The 19,215-nt window shown below is 40.1% G+C and overlaps 1 protein-coding gene across 5 annotated transcripts; it reads left to right on the top strand.

The window, feature by feature from the left end:
- The first annotated feature begins 467 nt into the window (after positions 1-467).
- LOC126493006 (zinc finger protein 39-like) lies at positions 468-18,836 on the top strand. Of its 5 annotated transcripts, none has more exons than XM_050129740.1 (6): positions 468-606; positions 3,460-3,589; positions 4,058-4,147; positions 11,988-12,114; positions 12,224-12,316; positions 14,597-18,836. In XM_050129740.1, the coding sequence occupies exons 3-6, from the start codon at positions 4,127-4,129 to the stop codon at positions 16,177-16,179; spliced, it is 1,824 nt and encodes a 607-aa protein (XP_049985697.1). In that variant the 5' UTR covers positions 468-606; positions 3,460-3,589; positions 4,058-4,126; the 3' UTR covers positions 16,180-18,836. The 5 variants fall into 5 exon arrangements, 4 of the variants coding, with proteins under 4 accessions (XP_049985697.1, XP_049985696.1, XP_049985698.1 ...); XM_050129739.1 differs by having other exon boundaries at positions 4,052-4,147; XM_050129741.1 differs by lacking the exon at positions 4,058-4,147.
- Positions 18,837-19,215: the final 379 nt, after the last annotated feature.

Raw genomic sequence — 19,215 nt, 5'->3', positions numbered from 1 at the left:
TGCGAGTTTTGCTTATGTGTGTGTGAGTGTGTGTGTGTGTGTGTGTGTGTGTGTGTGTGTGTGTGAAATCTGGTTCTGTTAAAGCATCAGCTATAGTTCCATAACTTACCTAACATTACAGACTTTTGAAAACTGGCATCTTATTTCTATTTGTGACTAGTATGTGTGTATACACACACACACACACATATAATTCATAAGCTTATATGATATTAGACATGAGGCTCTGAGGGTAAATCGCAAATGCCCAATTACAGGAATATATTGTGCTTCACAAGAAGCTCTCCCTGCCTTAAAATTGGTTGCAGTCAAGAACCTGTCATCCTGGACTCCTTTAGCCCTGCGTTGGCGCCAACCGCTGTCACTCAGCGGGCAGGACGCGAAGCCCTGTCCAATCGGAAGCCCTGGACTGAGACGTGCCCAATCAGAAACACAGGCAGAGGGCGGGGGCGGGCCTTGACGGTCGCCCGGCCTTTGTCTGGGAGTCGCCATCTTGGGGTGTGTGTCTGCTGCCCGGGAAGCTCCTGCGCAGCTCTGGTGGCGCGGTGACGCCGTGGGTGCAGGGCGATGGTAGGAGGGCGCCCGCGGCCTCGAGAAGCGGACCCGGTGAGTGTGCGTGTGGCGCCCGGAGGTGGCGGTGCGCGAGCGGCGGTGCGGGGTCCGCGGCCAGGCGGAGCGGGTGGCCGTGCAGGGTCCCCTGGGCAGTGTGGCTGTCCCTCCCGCTGTGGCGACTGCTGCAGGCTCACAAGGTGCGCAGCCCTGCGCTGACTGCCTGGCTTCTGCAGGTTGTCTTAGGTTTTGTTCTTCCTATTCTGTGAGGTTTTTCCTGGAGGCGAACTGTCGTCCACCGGATGCTTATCCCCCCCCCCCCCTTCCTGTGACTTCGCCTGTTTCCTCTAATTTTCTGGAAGGTTTGGTCCTTGGAGTCCCAAATCCAGAATCACGAATGCCAGCCCCTCCCCTCCTTGTTCTGTGTGAGCACTTGCCCCGAATTTACCTCTCTTCCTTCTCAAACACCAACTTCCAGTTTCCATTATGTTAACTGTTCCCCATTGTACATTTTAAATATACAATATTGAATGGTTTATCTTTTTTAAAAAAATTCCAGAGGACTAGAGAAAAGTAATCTCTCAAAGACTTTAAAAACTTACCTGTGAATATAACACGAAAAGAGAGAAAAACAAGTCATTTGACTCCTGAACTTTGTGCAGAACGTTACTGAGTTTCACAGGAATGCTTCCTGAATGTTTTAGCATGCGAGTTACATCAACAAAAAGTAACACCTGTTAACGTTTTGCATACCTAAGTATCTGAGAATAGCAATAGAATCGAGCTTTGTTTTAGTGCTGGACATGACCACACGTGGCCTCGTGAGGTCAGTTGTAGTATTTTGAGGTCCTCACCCTTGGGCGAACCCTAAGCACTGCCATGTTTGTTTGAATTTAGTGAGTGTCATAGCTCTAGTTTGTGGATGACACTTTCCCTCATGTAGTGCTCCATCTTCTCGTCATGCTCACTGAAGCTAGGGAAAACTACCTTATGCAGGCTAGGACACATCTGGTGTTGGGTTCAGTCAGGGACAAAGTAATTGCAGAGTTGAGCGAATGGTCCTGATTAGGCAAACCTACGTGAATAGCTAAGACTTAGAAACACAACTTAGCAGTATGTTTCTTTTGTTTATATGTATGTGTGTGTATCTGTGGGAGTGTATGCCGTTAGCATGCAGGTGCCTCAGAGGCCAGAAGCGGCATTGGATATCCTGGAGCTGGGGCTACAGGCTGTGAGCTTTCTGACATTGATGCTGGAAACTGAACTTGGGTCCTCTGGAAGACCAGCAAGTATTCTAAAGTGCTGAGCCGTGTCTCTAGTGCCAAGATTTCTATATTACCTCAAGACCAACTTACAGATTAGTCAACAAAAGATAATGGTTTAAAAAGCAATAGGTTTGGTCCTCCCCCTTGATGTGGGAGTGATTTCTTATTAATAAAGAAACTGCCTAGGCCCCTTGATAGGCCAACCCTTAGGTTGGTGGAGTAAACAGAACAGAATGCTGGGAGAAAGAAGCTTAGTCGAGGAGTCGCCATGATTCTCCCACTCCAGATAGACGCAGGTTAAGATCTTCTCTGGTAAGCCACCTCGTGGGCTACACAGATTATTAGAAATGGGTTAGATTAATTTGTAAGAGCTAGCCAGTAAGAGGCTACAGATAACGGGCCAGGCAGTGTTTAAAAGAATACAGTTTCCGTGTAATTATTTCAGGGCATAAGCCTGCCATGTGGGAGCCAGGGCTGCCGGAACGCAGCCCTGCCGCCCCTTCTACATCCCCTCACATCACTTACTACTGGAAGCATGAAAGAGCATTGACTTCTAGGTGGGCCCATACAGCTATTCCAATGCATTGGCCCATTGCGACATTAATTTTGAGGAAGTCTTCTGGGGGTTAGGAATGGGAGGGGGCTGAGGGTTCTAGGAACTTTCTCAGTGTGCCGTGTGTATTTGCTTCATTGCCATATCCGTTTCAAATGTTTGAACACAGCTTTGCCTAGTGGAAAAATCCAAGACCAAATGCAGGCTATTTAGCTGTGTCTTTCTCGAAATTCCAACAGGAGGAAATGCTTTCTCTAATCATGTCTTCAGGGCACCTTCACAGTAGGGTGTTCCAGGCACAGTGATTTGTTTTTATCTGTACAGGAAATCATAAATTACTTGCGAGTACTACAAGTGGTGGAAGTGATTGGCACACTTGTGTGCTTTAAGCCTGTTTTCAAATTTCTCCTGTGATGAGAAATCAGAAATGTACAGTTGCTCCTTTGTTTCTTGAGTTCTGCTACTAGAATAAGTGTTCATTGTCTAGGACTGAAAAGGACAAGGTCAGTTACGTGAGTCATGTTGTCTGGTGGTGACACATGGCAACGTTTGTAGTCAGACGGAATTGACTCCTGTCCTGGATCACATTGGCTTTTTTTTTTTTTTTTTGAGTATTTTAAGGACTGGAGAGATGGCTCCATTGAAGGGTACACTCACAACCAAAACATACATCTGTTTTTTTTTTTTTTAATTCTTGAAGAGTTTCATACATGTGTACAATGTGTTCTAATCATATTACCCCTACTCCTCTCAGGCACCCCTACTAGGCCCTCCTTCCACTTTCACATTCTCTTTTTTATTGTAACTCAAGAGTCCAGTTAGTTAGGTCAGCTGCTTAGTACTTGTAGGGAGAAGTTCCTTGACATGGAACAGGTGCAGAAACTTCATCTGCTAGGAGCGGGTGAATGATACTGAGTGTCAGAATGTTAGCAAGTCGCTATTCGCCAGATTTATAACCGGGACAGCCCCATTGAAAGGGAGCTCTATTTCCTGCACCTTGGATTCAGGGTTCCCTTTTTGGCACATCGCTTATGAAGCTGTGTTTGTACCTGCACTGCAAAGGCCTTGGAATCCATTCATCCTTTCTTTCAGATCCCTCCTATCTCCCTGAGAGGAAGGCCACAGTAGGGCCCTGGTGGATGAGAATCAAGGAGGAGAATCAAGATGCTCCAAATGACAGTCAGGTCACTCTCTGAAGCTCAGCTGCCTCTTCAACCATCAGGTAGGTGCACTTACCAAAAAGAGCCCACCTGATTTTAGCCTAAATTACCGGCCAGCCCAATCATACTGTATTTAATAACATCTAGTGCAGATAATTATCACCCCTTATGATAGATAGGATTCCAAATTTAATGACACCTTGCTTATATTGGCAAAGCAATAGATGATTTATAGGTACCGATTTCCTCTTACTGAAAGATACTGTTAGGTCACACCGAAATACATGTAGATGTGTAAACACATGATTGGTATTCAACTCACCGTACCTGTTATGCTGGCTTTTTCCACTTATGGGTTGGTGACTCTCCTGTTACTTAGGGACCTAGAGAGGCAGCCCCTCCTGTACAACTGAAGGCATCGGGTTGAGGAATGTCTAGTCAGACAGATGAACAGTAGGGGGCAGGCTTTCCCAGTCTTGTTAGGGCCTTATGCGTCCCTAGGCTCAGTCTCCTCTACTCTGGAGGTCTAGGTGGCTGTGCTGTAGACTCTGTTGCCCTGTGACGTGCTGGTGCGGGGAGTTCCATAGGGAAGACGCTCGATGCCCTGGAAGCCAGAAATGGTGAGTGTGTGGGCCAGCGTCTTGAACCAGGGACTGTAATTGGTGGGAATTGTTGGTGGCTCCCGAGTCATTAGGCTGGGAACCCTATACTGGGTGTCTGAGCCCCAGGTCCCCTCTTTCTGTGGGGTGGGTGATGGGCTGGTACTTGGGACTCAGGTGGCCTGTCTCATTCCTGCAAGTTCAGCTCCTATTGGAGCTCTCTCTGTGCCTTTAGTTCCCTACCAACTGCAGGGCAACAGGCTGGACCATCAGTGGGCACGGGGGTATTGTGTTCTGTTCTCAGATGATTACAAACATTTTAGCTATCACAAATTTGACTTTTAACATAATTGATACAGCTTTAAAAGTTATTTCAGAGTTTCATATACTTTGATCAATCCCCCATTATCCTTTTATCACCATTCCCCTGAATATTTCTTCCCAATAAGCCTTTCTCTTCCTTTTCTGTATTTAAGTTTTTAATAGCCCTCTGCATTTAAGTAGGGTTGCTGGCATGAGTGTAGGTAGGGATTATTGGTTGCAAGGGCAGTTGAATCAGTGGCAACACCACTAAGGAATACTCAGCATTCATTAACTGTCATACTCCCTAAGGAATGATGGGATCTTGTGAGTGCTGTCCCATCCACGGTGGATTGCGATGGACCACCTCTTGTGTAGGTATCCACTGCTAGTCTCTTTTCCCCAAGACTACTTCGCTTTTCCTCTCTGGGTTGCCTGAACTGAGGTCACTGGCCACTTCTTGATGTGGGAATGTCATATATCAATCTGTTGATTTCATTGGTTAAGCAATAAAGAAACTGCTTGCCCTGATAGGTTAAAACATAGGTGGGAGGAGTAAACAGGAGGAAGAGGAAGTGAGGTAAGACTCCTCAGACAGACCCGACAGCTCTGCTCTCTGGAGCAGAGACGCCATGCTCAGCTCTCCCGGGTGGATGCGAGATAGCTCTGCTCTCAGAGACACACGCGATGAAGCTCCAACTCAGGATGGACGTAGGCTAGAATCCTCCCGGTAAGCGCACCTTGGGGTGCTTACCAACAATTATTAGAAATGGGCTAGTCCAGGTGTGAGAGTTAGCCGAGAAGAGGCTAGATATAATGGGCAAGCAGTGTTTAAAAGAATACAATTTGTGTGTTGTTATTTCGGGCATGAGCTAGCAGGCGGCTGGGGTGCTGGGGACGCAGCCCCGCCGCTACTTATTTCAAGAACTTCTACTTCTCACTGCCTTGTCTTTCTCACTGCCTTTCAGCTTCCACTCCCCTCTGTTGTGTTTCTCGGTGTTCTCCCCCTCTGTTCAGAATAAAGTCTGTCTTTTGTTACTCTGGTCATCTCGTTCTTGGAGTCACCTGTAGACAGCTTGTAGTCCTCCATCTGACCCAAAAATCCTGAATTTCAATCCGTTTTATTCTTCTTTCTTACTTGACTTTTTTTTATTATAGGATTTGAAAATTGTGTTAAACTTGGAATTCACAAATGCTAGCTGACTGCTGTGGAAATGAGCTACATTCCTAGCCCACAGAGCTTTTTTTTTTCCCATTTGTTTTCTGCCTGAACTAGAGGAGGCAACTTTTAAACTACTTTCAAGCATAAAGATGAGATGGAAACATGTCTAGATTTAGTCCTGTATGTTCTCAGATGTCTGCTGGTTCCTTGCTCCTTTCTATGCATATCAACTGGCATGTGTGTAATCTCCATTTGTAACTGTGTATTACAGTCTCCAAACGCAATGGCCGGTACCTGAAATATACTATTGTTGTTTATGTTTATTTCCCTGTGGTAAGCAATACTTGTATTACATTAATTGTTATCCTAAATAATAAAAGTAAAATGTAACTTAAGTTACACCACTGGTAGGGGCTAAATGTCATTTTTTATTTAGAGTTTGTTCAGTTTTAGTTAGCATTTAAGACAGTTTACAACAGCGTGCTTACACTGCTTGTTATTTCTGGTGGTGTTTATAATGATGATTAATTTTCCAGGAAGGTTTTTTTTTCTACTCATACTAACCTATCCATCAACAGCATAAAAGTGTTTACTTCTCTGACTTAGAGTAAAGAGGAAAGAGATTTTTTTAATCTCTGTGTGGTACATTCTCAGCCTCACACCAAAGGGAAAATGTGAACTTGTGGGTGACACCTCTGACTTGTGCTTAGAATACTGTGCATCCCTTCCATGTGGCTCCTCTGGCTTCTTCTCAGGAGACTCTACATCACTTGCATTCACAGTGCAGAGGGAGCCCAGACAGCAGAGGGAGGCTCCAAGTTGGCTTACGTGAATGTTGCATTTTTTCAGCATCTCACTTGGATAAAGGCATGGCAGTCAGGGCTATGGATGAAGTCTTGGTCCTTTCCCCAGAACATCTCTATTGAAGCCTGTATCAAATCCACACGCCAACTGTGTCTGCAGATAGGGATACAGGAGGTAATTAGCATTAAATGAGCAAATATGTGTGAGATGCTAACACCACACAGCTGAGCTTCCCTATTCAAAAGAGGAGGAAGGCTGGGTGCTAGCACAGTGTCAGAGCATTTGTCTAAGCACGGTTGATTCCCCGAAGAAATTAAAAGAAGGGAGAATTACTTGCTATTTGCATGGAAAGACATTCTGATGAAGCTGTCACCTGGTTATCAGGAAAGGAGACCTTATCGGGTACAGAACCACCTGCAACCTTTGCTATTAACTGGCACAACTGTGAAAACAGTTATCTTTCACCCATTCTATATAAGTTTTTATTGTAACCCATGGCAACTACTGAAGGGGGGAGAATTAGATTTGGAAGCACAGGAATTTAACTTGTACTACTCTTGCTATTTTTGTGTTGATTTTTAAAGAATTATTATTATTATTATTATTTGGAATATACCTGGTGATCAGAGGACAACTTTTGAGAGTTGGATCTCCATATGGAGCCTAAGGATTGAACCCAGGACATCAGATTTCTTAGTGGGCATCTTCACCATCTTGCCAGTGTATAAATTTTTTAGAACAACATTGAAATCAACTGACCTAAGGAAAATTAATGATATTGTGATAAGACATTATCCAGTTATTGTATTTTTGTGATAAATAATTTTACATCCATGAATGTAGTATTTAGTTTTTTTATAACCTTAATTTGTTTTATTATCTGAGAAGTTGATATACTTTTGTTATTATCTGAACATATTCTTATGTGTGACTAATCTTGCTTGTCAGTTTGACATACCTAGGAAGAGGGAATTTTAATTGAAAAATTGCCTCCATTAAATTGACCTGTGGTCATGTCTGTTGGGAATTTTCTTGGTTGCCGATTGATGTAGGGCTCCTGGCTCACTGTGAGTGGTGCCTTCATGGGCACCCGAGTAAGCTAGAGAGAGAGAGTCAGTAAGCTTCCTCTGTGGTTCCTGCTTGAGCTCTTGGCTTGGCATCCCTTGATGATAGGCTCTATCTAATTTGAAAGATGTCATAAATTCTTTTTCCCACAGCTACTTTTGTTCAGTGTTTCATTGAAGCATAGAAAGCAATTAAAATGGTTTCTTGTGCAGTTTATTTAGGCATTGCTGGATATTGAAACCAGGAAGCTGTGTGCTATGAAAGCCCTCTGCCACTGACCCACGTCCCCAGCCCTTATGTCATTTGTGTAGTGTGTTTATTGAATCTTTCTATTTGGAGTAATGTCGGGGAATTCTCTTGGGATGTAGGTATATGTTGTAAAGATGATGCTCTTTCTTATGTTTTGTTAGATTTTCCAGTGCTCATTATAGAGTGCTGAATACTTTTGTGATTGAGCACAGAAGTTAACCCTCCAGTTGTGTGAATATTTCTTGGGAAGACATCAAATTTCCATTCACCCTTAAAAACACAGTGACAGGTGAAAAAAACTATTCACTCAAGTCCTGGTGAACCAGTGAGCTTAGTTGGAGTTACTTAATAGGCACATGGGTAAATATTAAACAGTTACACAATTGAGGGGAATGTCTTTCTGCTAGATGTCTGTAAATCTTTGAGAATGGTTGGCGCCTTGTGAATGCCTCTCTTTGAAACCATCAATTGCCTATAAATCAGAGGTCAGAGTTAGTGATGTAGATGGTCAGTTGGCTCATGTAATTTACATAATTTACCCCATGCTTTTTTTTTTACACCGTTTGATTTAGGAAATGAGTAAAATAGTCACTTTTATGTGGACCCTCGCAGTTCCTTTTGAATTAGTAAAAAAATACAAGAATGACCATAACTGCAATTATTATTTTTTATAGCAGGTTTAATTTTTAAAAGTTTTATGTATGGTGTATGGACGTTTTGTCTGCATGTCTCTGTGACAGGAGTGTGCTTGTGCCCTTGGACATCTTTTGATCCTCCGAATTGGAACTCTAGATGACTGTGACCAGAATGTTGAAGTAGGAGCGGCAAGGCTGCGTCCCCGGCACCCGGCCGCCCGCATGGCTAGGTTGTTATGCCCCGAAATTATTACACGGAAACTGTATTTTTTTAAAACACTGCCTGGCCCGTTATCTGTAGCCTCTTATTGGCTAGCTCTTACATATTGTTCTAATCCATTTCTAATATTCTGTGTAGCCCACGAACTGGCTTACCAGGGAGGATCTTAACCTGCGTCTGTCTGGAGTGGGAGAATCATGGCGACTCCTTGACTCAGCTTCTTTCTCCCAGCATCCTATTCTGTTTACTCCGCCTACCTAAGGGTTGGCCTATCAAATGGGCCTAGGCAGTTTCTTTATTAATAAGAAATCACTCCCACATCATTTCCCTCTTTTCTGTTTAAACAAAAAAGAAAGGCTTTAACTTTAACATAGCAAAATTACATATAACAAAACAGTTATCAAGCAAGAATTACAGTTACAATATTTAGATCTATTTTATCTTTTATCATAACTAAGGAAAACTATAACTATCTATTCATTCTTCAACTCCATCAAAGACTCCAGAAGGATATAATACTGCCTAAGTAAACAAGAAATAAGAAAACTCTAGAAATGACAGAGACATCTCGCTGCCTGGACAGTCACCCAAAGTTCCTCTGTACCGTTGGGGCATCCATCTTAGGCCTACAGGCACATGGTATCCAGAGACATTTCCATGAAGCAGGAAATTTCAAAGACAGTTCAGTCATTTTCTGCTGTGTCCTGCAGAATGTCTTGCAGACTCTTTCATGAATCAGGAACCCCGGAAGACCATCTCACCTTTAGGCAAGTTCAGCAGTCCTCTCTCTGCGGGTTCTCTGTGTCCAGTTTATGCAACAGTCCAGGCAAGAACAGTTTCTTGCCCAAATGGCTATCAAACTCCATAAGGATCCTCTTCGATGCCCATCTTCCTCTCGAAGTAGCTTGGTGCTGCCAGGAGCAGACGTGTCTCATTGTCATGAAAAACCCTAAGTTATTTTAAATGCCATATTCTGCAGTCTTTGAAAGATATGAAGAATGCCTATCTAATTGAAATATATCTCTATATATCTAGAAAATCTAATTAACATGACTACAAGCTTTACTATCATCAATGATTATCCATTAGCAACCTATATTTCCTAATTATACATTATATTTTAAATGAACTACACAATCACAATACCTTAATCAAGATAAAAAATACATATACATATAACAAAATTGACCTTAAAATCCATACCAATGCAAATTATTCATATCTATATCATATCCCCCTTTAAATGTAAAAGAACGTTTATAAACCACATTTGGGAACATGGGCGTAGTTTTTTCTCTCCAAACTGCTTCCTGCTGAATAGGGGCGTCGTTAATTAGGTCGTTCATGATATAACCTGTGTGCTAGTTTCATCTCAGTTGGCAATTGAGGGTGTTCACAGCAACCTTTCAGGAGGGCGTGGTCTATCATACCAAATCGGAATAGATGCAATCCACAGGGTCACATCCTCTGTGAAAACAAAAGAAGACCCTCTCCAAAGCATCATATCCTTAAGACCCAAATTTTGAAATCGTAATACCCTTATATCCATTCTGGTTTAGCTTGGCAGCCCATGTAACGAAATGTCTCTCTGTACTTAGCTCCTTCACAATCAAAAATTTTAAAGAAAACACAATAATACAAAGAATCCAGACTCTCTGTGAATTTTCCATTTTTACGTGGCTTATTTTTCTTTATTTCTCTTAATCTATAACTGTCTGTACTTCTGTACTCTGTCTCTTTAAAGACTTTACCCTTTTTCTTTTTAAGACATTAACTTTATTTTCTATCTTTTTTCCTCTCTCTCAAGCCTATGTACATTCATCCAACAGTGTGGTCTTTTATGTCTCAATCTGTTTTATTGTGAATCTGTAACATTTTTTTACTATCCAAAAGCATTTCTTAAAATGTTAAACAGTTGCACCATGTACAAGTAATATGGTACTGCCTGTGTCCTGCGCAGTAGAAACCTTAATTGCGCTGTTTTTACAGTAATTACGGTAGTTCCTGCCTGAGACCAGCACAGTTCAGCATGGCAGACCTGAGCTGAGCCATTCTTGCCTCAGAGCCATTTGGTGCCCCTGAGCCACACACAGTTCCAGGTATACAGCAGTCCACATTGCCATCAATCAAGCCGTAAAGCTTTACTCCAAATGCTCCATTCAAAAGCTCTGTCTCCCACAGGAGCCAGACAGAGATCGCAATGGCGGCACAGCCCAGAAAGCTGGCATTTTAAAACAGCCAGTTTTTTCCTACTGCTGAGTCAGGACAATTTCTTTGCGGCATGCAACCCAGAAACAGCAAAAGGCTGTCTTAAATTCTCTCTCTCTCCTTTTTAAGCCCTCTCAGGTTTTACGTGGAGTTCATTAGCACGTTGGGTACCACTCTGTTGAATTAAAAGCGGCAGGGCTGCGTCCCCGGCACCTGGCCGCCCGCATGGCTAGGTTGTTATGTCCCGAAATTATTACACAGAAACTGTATTTTTTAAAACACTGCCTGGCCCGTTATCTGTAGCCTCTTATTGGCTAGCTCTTACATATTGTTCTAACCCATTTCTAATATTCTGTGTAGCCCACGAGTTGGCTTACCAGGGAGGATCTTAACCTGCGTCTGTCTGGCGTGGGAGAATCATGGCGACTCCTCTGACTCAGCTTCTTTCTCCCAGCATCCTATTCTGTTTACTCCGCCTACCTAAGGGTTGGCCTATCAAATGGGCCTAGGCAGTTTCTTTATTAATAAGAAATCACTCCCACACCAGAATGTGGGAATTAAATTTGGGTCCACTGGGAGAACTTAACACTTAATTGCTTAGCCATTTTGCCAGCCTCTGAACAGTTATTTATGTATGCAATGGACTACTAACAAATCCATGAAATTAAACTGCTAAGAATTACTTAAGTGCAAAATCACTGGATAATAAATGATTTGAACATTTACTGGTATTTTCACTTATCACAACATGAGAATACACAGACATGGTATTCTGTGTGGTTCTGTTAGCCTGTCTTGTGTCCTTTGTGCTATCATAACTGGACTTCTGTTGCTTCTTGTTCATGAGAACACATCCATGTAAACATTTAAGAGTTCTGCCGTTTGTAAGTAACAAATGTTTTCTACTTCATCATTCTGTTGTTCATGAACATTAACTTTTTGTGCACATCAACAATGTGTTTGCACTTGTGTCTTTGAACTATATCATCTGCTTTCCTAAGAATTTTATTAATTCTATTCTTCCTACTAAAAACAATATTTCAGCATCCATAAGGGAAACTGGATAATTATATTTTCTTGAATTATATTAAATTCATGTTTAGGTAAGATAATACTTTCTGCCATGATAAAGAATACAAATCAAGTTTTGTGTTATGTTAGACAGATACCCATATAGAAGGATGAGCTCCTAGGCTGAAGAGAAATGTGTCATTACAGGGGTTGGTGTCATTTGAGGATATAGCTGTGGAATTCACCTGGCAGGAATGGCAGGAGCTGAGTGAAGGTCAGAGGACCCTCTACAGGGATGTGATGCTGGAGAACTACAGCAACTTGCTGTTCTTGGGTGAGTAGAGAATGGAATGTAAACTCTTTATCATTGATGTCTCCTGAAATGAAGACATTTTCTTTTTCCTCCCTGCCTGACTTAGTAGTTTAACATTTCCCATTTACAGGGCACTGCAAGACCAAACCTGAGTTGATCTTCAATTTGGAACAAAGACTTGGATCATGGATTATAGGAGAAACCGCAGACCAGAGTATCCCAGGTACATCAGTGCATACTATTTAGAGATTAGGATGATGAGAACTAATCAGATATGGTCACCAAATTTACCCACCCCAGCCCTAAAAATGGCTAATCTTGTATATTAGACTTTTGTCTAATATACTCTCCAAAGAAGACTGTTTTTGTTGTTGTTACTAAACTAAGTTTTTTTAGACTGATTATAAATCCTATGTTGTTTTTAAACTTAGTATAAATCCTATGTGGACCTTGGAGAAAGAACGTTTATAGTGCTAATTTAGGAAAAGTCTAATAAACTAAGTTGTAAGGAAGTAGCTTTGCATTTATTTTTATTTAGGTAATTTAACTGTGAGATGAGTATTTTCCAAGTTTGCTACATAATATATAGGTGACTATCTAACAAAGACTTGATTATAGTCATGAGTATTAATAACAGACTTACAAATTAATGAATGAGTAGTTTAAGGCTACTGTTTAATCAATTATTTGGCAGTTACAGGTGGAATTTGCATGAAGCATTAGAATGTTCCAAAGTAAAGCTGTAGACTAAAAATGCTTTAGGATTCTTTGAATAAAGAGAGATACGGTAAAAGAAGAGAATATTCCAAGTCTCCTGGGCAGCAGCAAAGCAAAAGTGTAATATGTGAGCACACACACACATACACACCACCACACCTGATACCACACCACATTGTACCACAACACACCAAGAGGAGATAGCCTCTCACTGTTTCCCTGTGCAGAGGAAAACCAAAAGCCATAAGCATAAGGGAAGCCTGGAGCGTGTAGTCAGCCTTAGGGACAACTAGACACAGAAGAAACCAATAGTTTTCAGAAAGCTTAAATCCAGTTGAGCATTCCTTATCTTAAAGTAAATTCTTCATAATAGACTAGCAATAAAGAAGAAATCAGTTATAGTGCTATACCTAGACTCCAACTTGAGAGAGGCACTTGAGAGGGCACTCATTCAGCTTTTGAGACTGAGCTATGCTGTAGACATGAAATCAGATAATCACAGATTGTAGAGGGTATAGACATGCTAGCACTATTATTAATTTAGCAGACCAGATGTCCTTTTAAGATAAAGATTTAATGTGTAACTTCCAATAAGAATCCTAAATATAAGTAATTTTAGCTTTAAAGCAGATGACTAGAACGCAATAAAACAAAAACCAAGATCTTGTTTGCTGTCTGCAGCATCTCCTGTCACTGGCAGAAGTGCATATGGATTTAAAATAAGAACAGTTTCTTAAACAGTGTAAAGGGACTCAGCAGTAGCTCTACTCACATGAGTAAGCCAACTTCATGATTAGTTAGCTTAGAAGGCATAAAGAAATTTACCGAATATTTATAAAGAAACCAATCCATTAAAATATAATTATTTCAAATGTTTATGCACTGAATATTGGTGTGCTGAGTTCCATAAGAAATTATTTCTAGACACAAAGGAAGACAGAAGTTCTGGACAGATCAATAGCGAGTGACTTCAATATTCCAGGAGTGGATACTAATTCCACTAATTAATATAACAGATTTGAACTAGACAGCATCCACTTTCATGAGTGAACTAAATACTGGAGTTGAGTGATTAAAATAGTCTACTATCATAAAAAATTGACTCACAGTTAACAGAGTACATCTACAGTATATACTATCCAGTGACTGTGAGATACACATCTGAGCTTTCTCTAAAATAAATCAAATTTGAGGTCGTAAAGCAAGCCCTAATGAACAGATAACATTGGAAATATTTTCTTGTATGTTTTAAAAATCAAAACTACCAATAGTCAGAGAAAAGAAGCGAAACAAATAATGTGGTTGGATGCAGTCTTGGATGATGAGTGGCTAGTAAAAAAGATAAGTGTTAATTTTTAAGTAAATTAAAAAAAAAAGAATGAGGAGTATCTGGAAGGAGGAAGAGAACCTATAGGCCTGGGCAGAGAAAGATAGACATGAATATTATCAGAGTACATTGTGTACATATATAGAAACAAAACAAGGAAACCTCTTTGGGTGTGAATAGTATTCAATTGTATACATACATAGAAGTAACATACTATGCCTTAGTTTGTATAATTAGTGTATGTTAAATTTAGAAGTCACATATGACATTGAGTTAGACAAAGGAAAATGATATCATTTTGGTATACTATATATTTTTCTAGTTTTTTTATTTTGATAAAATGAGTAGGAAGCAAATATATGGCTAAAGCATAATAGGGATTTGGGGGTTGTTTATCTTTGTGGTGGGAAGGAAGATAGTCCAGTTTGTGCATATAAATTCACTTTAATGTCATTTCAGATTTCCAGGAAATGAATGCCGTGGACAAGTTCTGTCCAGAAGCCAAAATAAGGCATGTGTGGCAAGTTGCACTCGACAGTGATACATCAAAGGATTTGACTGGAGTAGGGAAGGTTTTCAATGTGAGTGCAAACCATGTTTCAAATCAGAATAGAAAGAGTGAGAACCCACGAGGAATGAGTCCTGGAAAGTTTATTCTGTGGAAGAATGTTTATCTCCGTAGTGATGCTGATGACCTAGAAGTTGAACCAGATGACCTGAATGGAACTGTAAAATCCATCAAACATCCAGAACATGTCACTCTATACAAGTCTGAAAATTCACAAAGTTATTTTCAAAGTCTTATACCAGGGAAATCCTTCAACACAAAAGCAGTATTACTGACTCATAAATTCAGTGAATATGCAAAGTCTTTAGGTGATACAGCGTTTATTGGCAAAGAGATGGCTCAGATAAGGGGGAAATCTTTTGAATGTAACATATCAGAAATAAAGTATAACAAGTCTGACCTTGATGAAAATGAGCAAAGACACCCTGGAGAGAAACATTACAAATGTAGTGACTTTGAGAACCCTTTCATTACTGAATCATACCTTCCAAAACATAAGGTCCAGCATGCAGGAGAAAAACTCTTTGCCCAGAAGGAATACGAGTTTTCTCAGCAGTCAGAAGTGAATCTCCATCAGAAAATCCACAGAGGGAAAAAGTCCTATGAATGTAAAATATGCGGAAAGTGCTTTCATTGGAAAACTAGCTTCAACAGACATCATAGTACTCACACTGGTGAGAAGCCCTATGAATGCAATGAATGTAGGAAAGCTTTCTGCCAAAAGTCACACCTCACTCAGCATCAGAGAGTTCATACAGGTGAGAGACCATATATATGTCTAGAATGCAGGAAAGCTTTCTATCGTAAGTCAGAGCTCACTGACCATCAGAGAATTCACACAGGTGAGAAGCCGTATGAATGTAAGGAATGTGGGAAAGCTTTTTGCCAAAAGCCCCAACTCACTCTACATCAGAGAATTCACACAGGTGAGAAGCCCTATGAGTGTGCAGAATGTGGAAAAGCCTTCTCCACCAAGTCCTACTTAACTGTACATCAGAGGACTCACACAGGCGAGAAACCGTATGAATGTACAGTGTGCAGGAAGTCGTTTATCTGCAAGTCGAGTTTCAGCCATCATTGGAGAACTCACACTGGTGAGAAACCCTATGAATGCAAGCAGTGTATGAAGACATTCTACCGGAAGTCAGGCTTGACTCGACACCAGAGAACTCACACAGGTGACAAACCCTATGAATGCCAGTTATGTGAGAAAGCTTTTTACTGCACTTCCCACCTCACTGTACATCAGAGGACTCATACAGGTGAGAAACCCTATGAATGCAAGGAATGTAGGAAATCTTTCTATGATAAGTCAAACCTTAGAAGGCATCAGAAGATTCATACCATGGAGAAAGCCTGTGAATGCAAACAATGTAACAAATCTTTGCTGAGTAACACTTTGCAGCATCAGACAATGTACTATGAATATGAAGAATGCAAGAAAGCTTTGCACCATAAAACAAACTTTACTTAAACATCTAACACTTCTTACAGGTAAGGGGACCTGTGAATGTCAAGAACATTGGGAAACATTTACCCACATGACAGATCAGATCTTGCTGTACATAGGAGTACCCACATGAGAGATTAAACCTTATGAATAAACAGTGAAGGAAAAACCTTGATTTATGCTTTTTTTTTAAATCAAACTCACAATTTACTGTGGCAAGTAATTTAGCTGGTACATTAGTGATTACTTTTAACCCAACATAAGATATGTTTATGGTAGGGGGTCATTTGTACTCTGGCAACAGAGGATGACACCATGACTTAAAAGAAAATAAGGCCAAGTTTTCTACTTAAGGTTCTCCTAACATACTATCAGAACTTGATGTGAAACCATTGATGGTGAAGAATTGCCCCCAACTCTGAATAGAATTTGGAACTCATTGCTGGGTGTGTTGGTGCATGCTTATAATCTTAATACTTGGGAGATTGAGGAAGGAGGATCAGGAATTATAGTCTAACCTTTGCTACAGAGCTATTTCAAACCCAGCCTCTGTTACATGAGACCTTAAAAAAACAGCAACCAGATGATTAAAAATATAAGAATTTGAGAATCTAATGGTGTCATAAACCCTGTATGTGACAAAGAACAAGAACACAATTAGGGAAAATGTTGCCATACTTTACTTTCATTTGAATCAAATATGCTATAGGAGTTGTGTAGAAACGTGGAATTTTGTGGAAATTTATGGTAATGGGCATCGCTTCACTCAAAAGTGAGTCCACTTGAATTTAAGCAGTTAGGGCTGTGGATGTAGCTCGGTGGCAGAGTGCTTGACCACTAATAACGTTAGCTGTGTTTCATATAGATTGCTATATCCTTAAATTTTTTATTATATTTACTTGTGTATGCGTTTCATATCACATATGTCAAGGGCGGAGGACAAACTCTCCAAAGTCAGTTTCCTCCTACCTGGTGGGTCCTTAGTATAAAACTCAGGTTGTTAGACTTGGCAGCAAGTGTCTTTATCCTCCCTCTGAGCTATCTCTAGGCCTGTATTTTATACTAATTAAGTTTGATAAAATAAAAGCAGTTCTGGAGGTAGTTCATCCAGTTCAGCAAGGGCATTTGTTTTATCATTTTTTGAAAAATCTCCTTAACTTTTCAATTCAGAGAGAAGGTCTTGCTACAAACACCCTGGTTGATATTAAAGTCCTGCTCTTCCTCTCTTATAAAGTGCTTAGATTACATGTATGTGCTACTCTTTTGCCCAGCATAAAATTTTAAGGTTTAAAAAAATTAAGACTGAAAACTTCTAGAGCTCTTTTGGCTGTTGTCTGTATGTCTAAATGTTCCATCACTGTTACAAAAATTTGAGCAAATGAAAGATTTGATTTCACAGCTCAGTGATAGGATGCCAAATCTGTCAAGATCAAGAAAAATGAGGGTAGTGTGAAGTTCAGAGTTCATAGCAGTAGATACATATACCTTGATCATCACAAACAAGCAGAAGCCAAGAGCTGAAGAAGATAATGAAGGAGTTGAAATGAAACATATCCTCATTTGGATTAAAATCCTACAATGTAAAAAAATTCTGTTCATATAACTTGAGCGTTAATTGGAAATAATATTTAAAAATATTTCAAATCATGTTCAATGTGTGTACAAGCAGGATGGTTATTCCCAGTCAGCATAAATTGACCTCCAACCTGCAGCACTTGTGGTTGACATAAATGAAAATTTATTATTTAATGCTCAAATTTAGTGAACAGGTTTGAACACACCTTAAGTATAAGTATGTTCTATATTATATATATATATATTTTTGTTTTAGAAATCTGAAGGGCATTCAGCCTAAGTACAGAATATTTGTTACTTATGTAACAAATACATTGGGATACTACTTAAGAGGTAGGATGCATGCCTTTTTATGTATGTGATTCTGATTGCAGTTTCAGACTTAAACATATTAAAATGTTGTGGTCATATTAGTTAACTTGGTATTACTGTGGGCAACTAGCTGACAGAACCAATATAAGGGTGTACATATTTTACGTCATAATTTCATATAGTCAATAGTTTCTTGATTCTGACCATGAGTAGATCATGGTTGGCAGAAGCACTTTTATCCTATAGATAGGACACAGCAAAGAAGAGGCTGAGTATCAGGCTTATTCTTTAAAGGTATCTAGAAGCACTTTTATCCTATAGATAGGACACAGCAAAGAAGAGGCTGAGTATCAGGCTTATTCTTTAAAGGTATCTAACAGTGGCATACATTTAAAAAAATCTTCCTGAAGTTTATATCATCTCAAAAGCATTGCCACATCTTAGAACCCGGCATCCAACACAAAAGCCTTTGGGCAACGTTTCAGATTCAAATCAGAATGTACAGTTTTCACATTAAACAGCTACTCCATTTATTTTTTGTTAAACGTATCATGTTCATATAGAGTTGTATGGGTATTTTTATGAAACTATTCAGATTGAAACTGAAGTGCTATCTACTGCCCCGAGAGGGCGATTGCTAATGTATTTATAGTGTTTAACCAACATAGAACCTGTTACTTATTCTGTCAAATTTCAGCTATTCATGTTGAAAAGCAGAAATCTAGTACACAATTGTTTATAGTTGACATCTGAATTAAAGCATTTTTGGCCAATAATTCTTGTTTCATCTTTTATTTTTGAATTTTTAGCTAATAATTGTATCACCCCACTACCCTTTTCCTTCATACCCTCTAATTCTCCCTCCCTCAAATTGATAGTCTTTTTCATTATTACAGTTACATGTATACATACAAATATATAAATACAGCCCAATGAGTTACTTTGTGTGTGTGTGTGTGTGTGTGTGTGTGTGTGTGTGTGTATGCAGTTTAAAGACTGACTACTTTCTAGTGGATTACCAATCTAATTAGTTGGAGTTCATTCCTGAAAGAGGATGATTCAGTCCCTGATCAGTTATGTAAATTTCACTGAAATATTACCAAGAGTAAAGACTACCAACCCAAATTTTTGGTTGAGTTAAGCAAGCTTTATTTTCTGTCAGGGCTATCACCC

The sequence above is a fragment of the Alexandromys fortis genome, unplaced genomic scaffold, assembly GCF_014885135.2.
Source record: "Alexandromys fortis isolate MF-2015 unplaced genomic scaffold, M_Fortis_MF-2015_v1.1 scaffold_306, whole genome shotgun sequence".
In the NCBI taxonomy this organism is placed as follows: domain Eukaryota; kingdom Metazoa; phylum Chordata; class Mammalia; order Rodentia; family Cricetidae; genus Alexandromys; species Alexandromys fortis.
Note: the sequence above shows the minus strand (reverse complement) of the source record. Positions and strands in the feature narration are given on the sequence as shown.

What these genes read in the sequence shown, in the direction of transcription:
- LOC126493006 (XM_050129738.1), top strand. Translation starts at nt 568, where the DNA reads ATGGTAGGAGGGCGCCCGCGGCCTCGAGAAGCGGACCCG. An exon ending in GGCCTCGAGAAGCGGACCCG is followed by an intron (nt 607 to 11,987) that starts GTGAGTGTGCGT and finishes GTGTCATTACAG; the next exon opens with GGGTTGGTGTCATTTGAGGA. An exon ending in CAGCAACTTGCTGTTCTTGG is followed by an intron (nt 12,115 to 12,223) that starts GTGAGTAGAGAA and finishes TCCCATTTACAG; the next exon opens with GGCACTGCAAGACCAAACCT.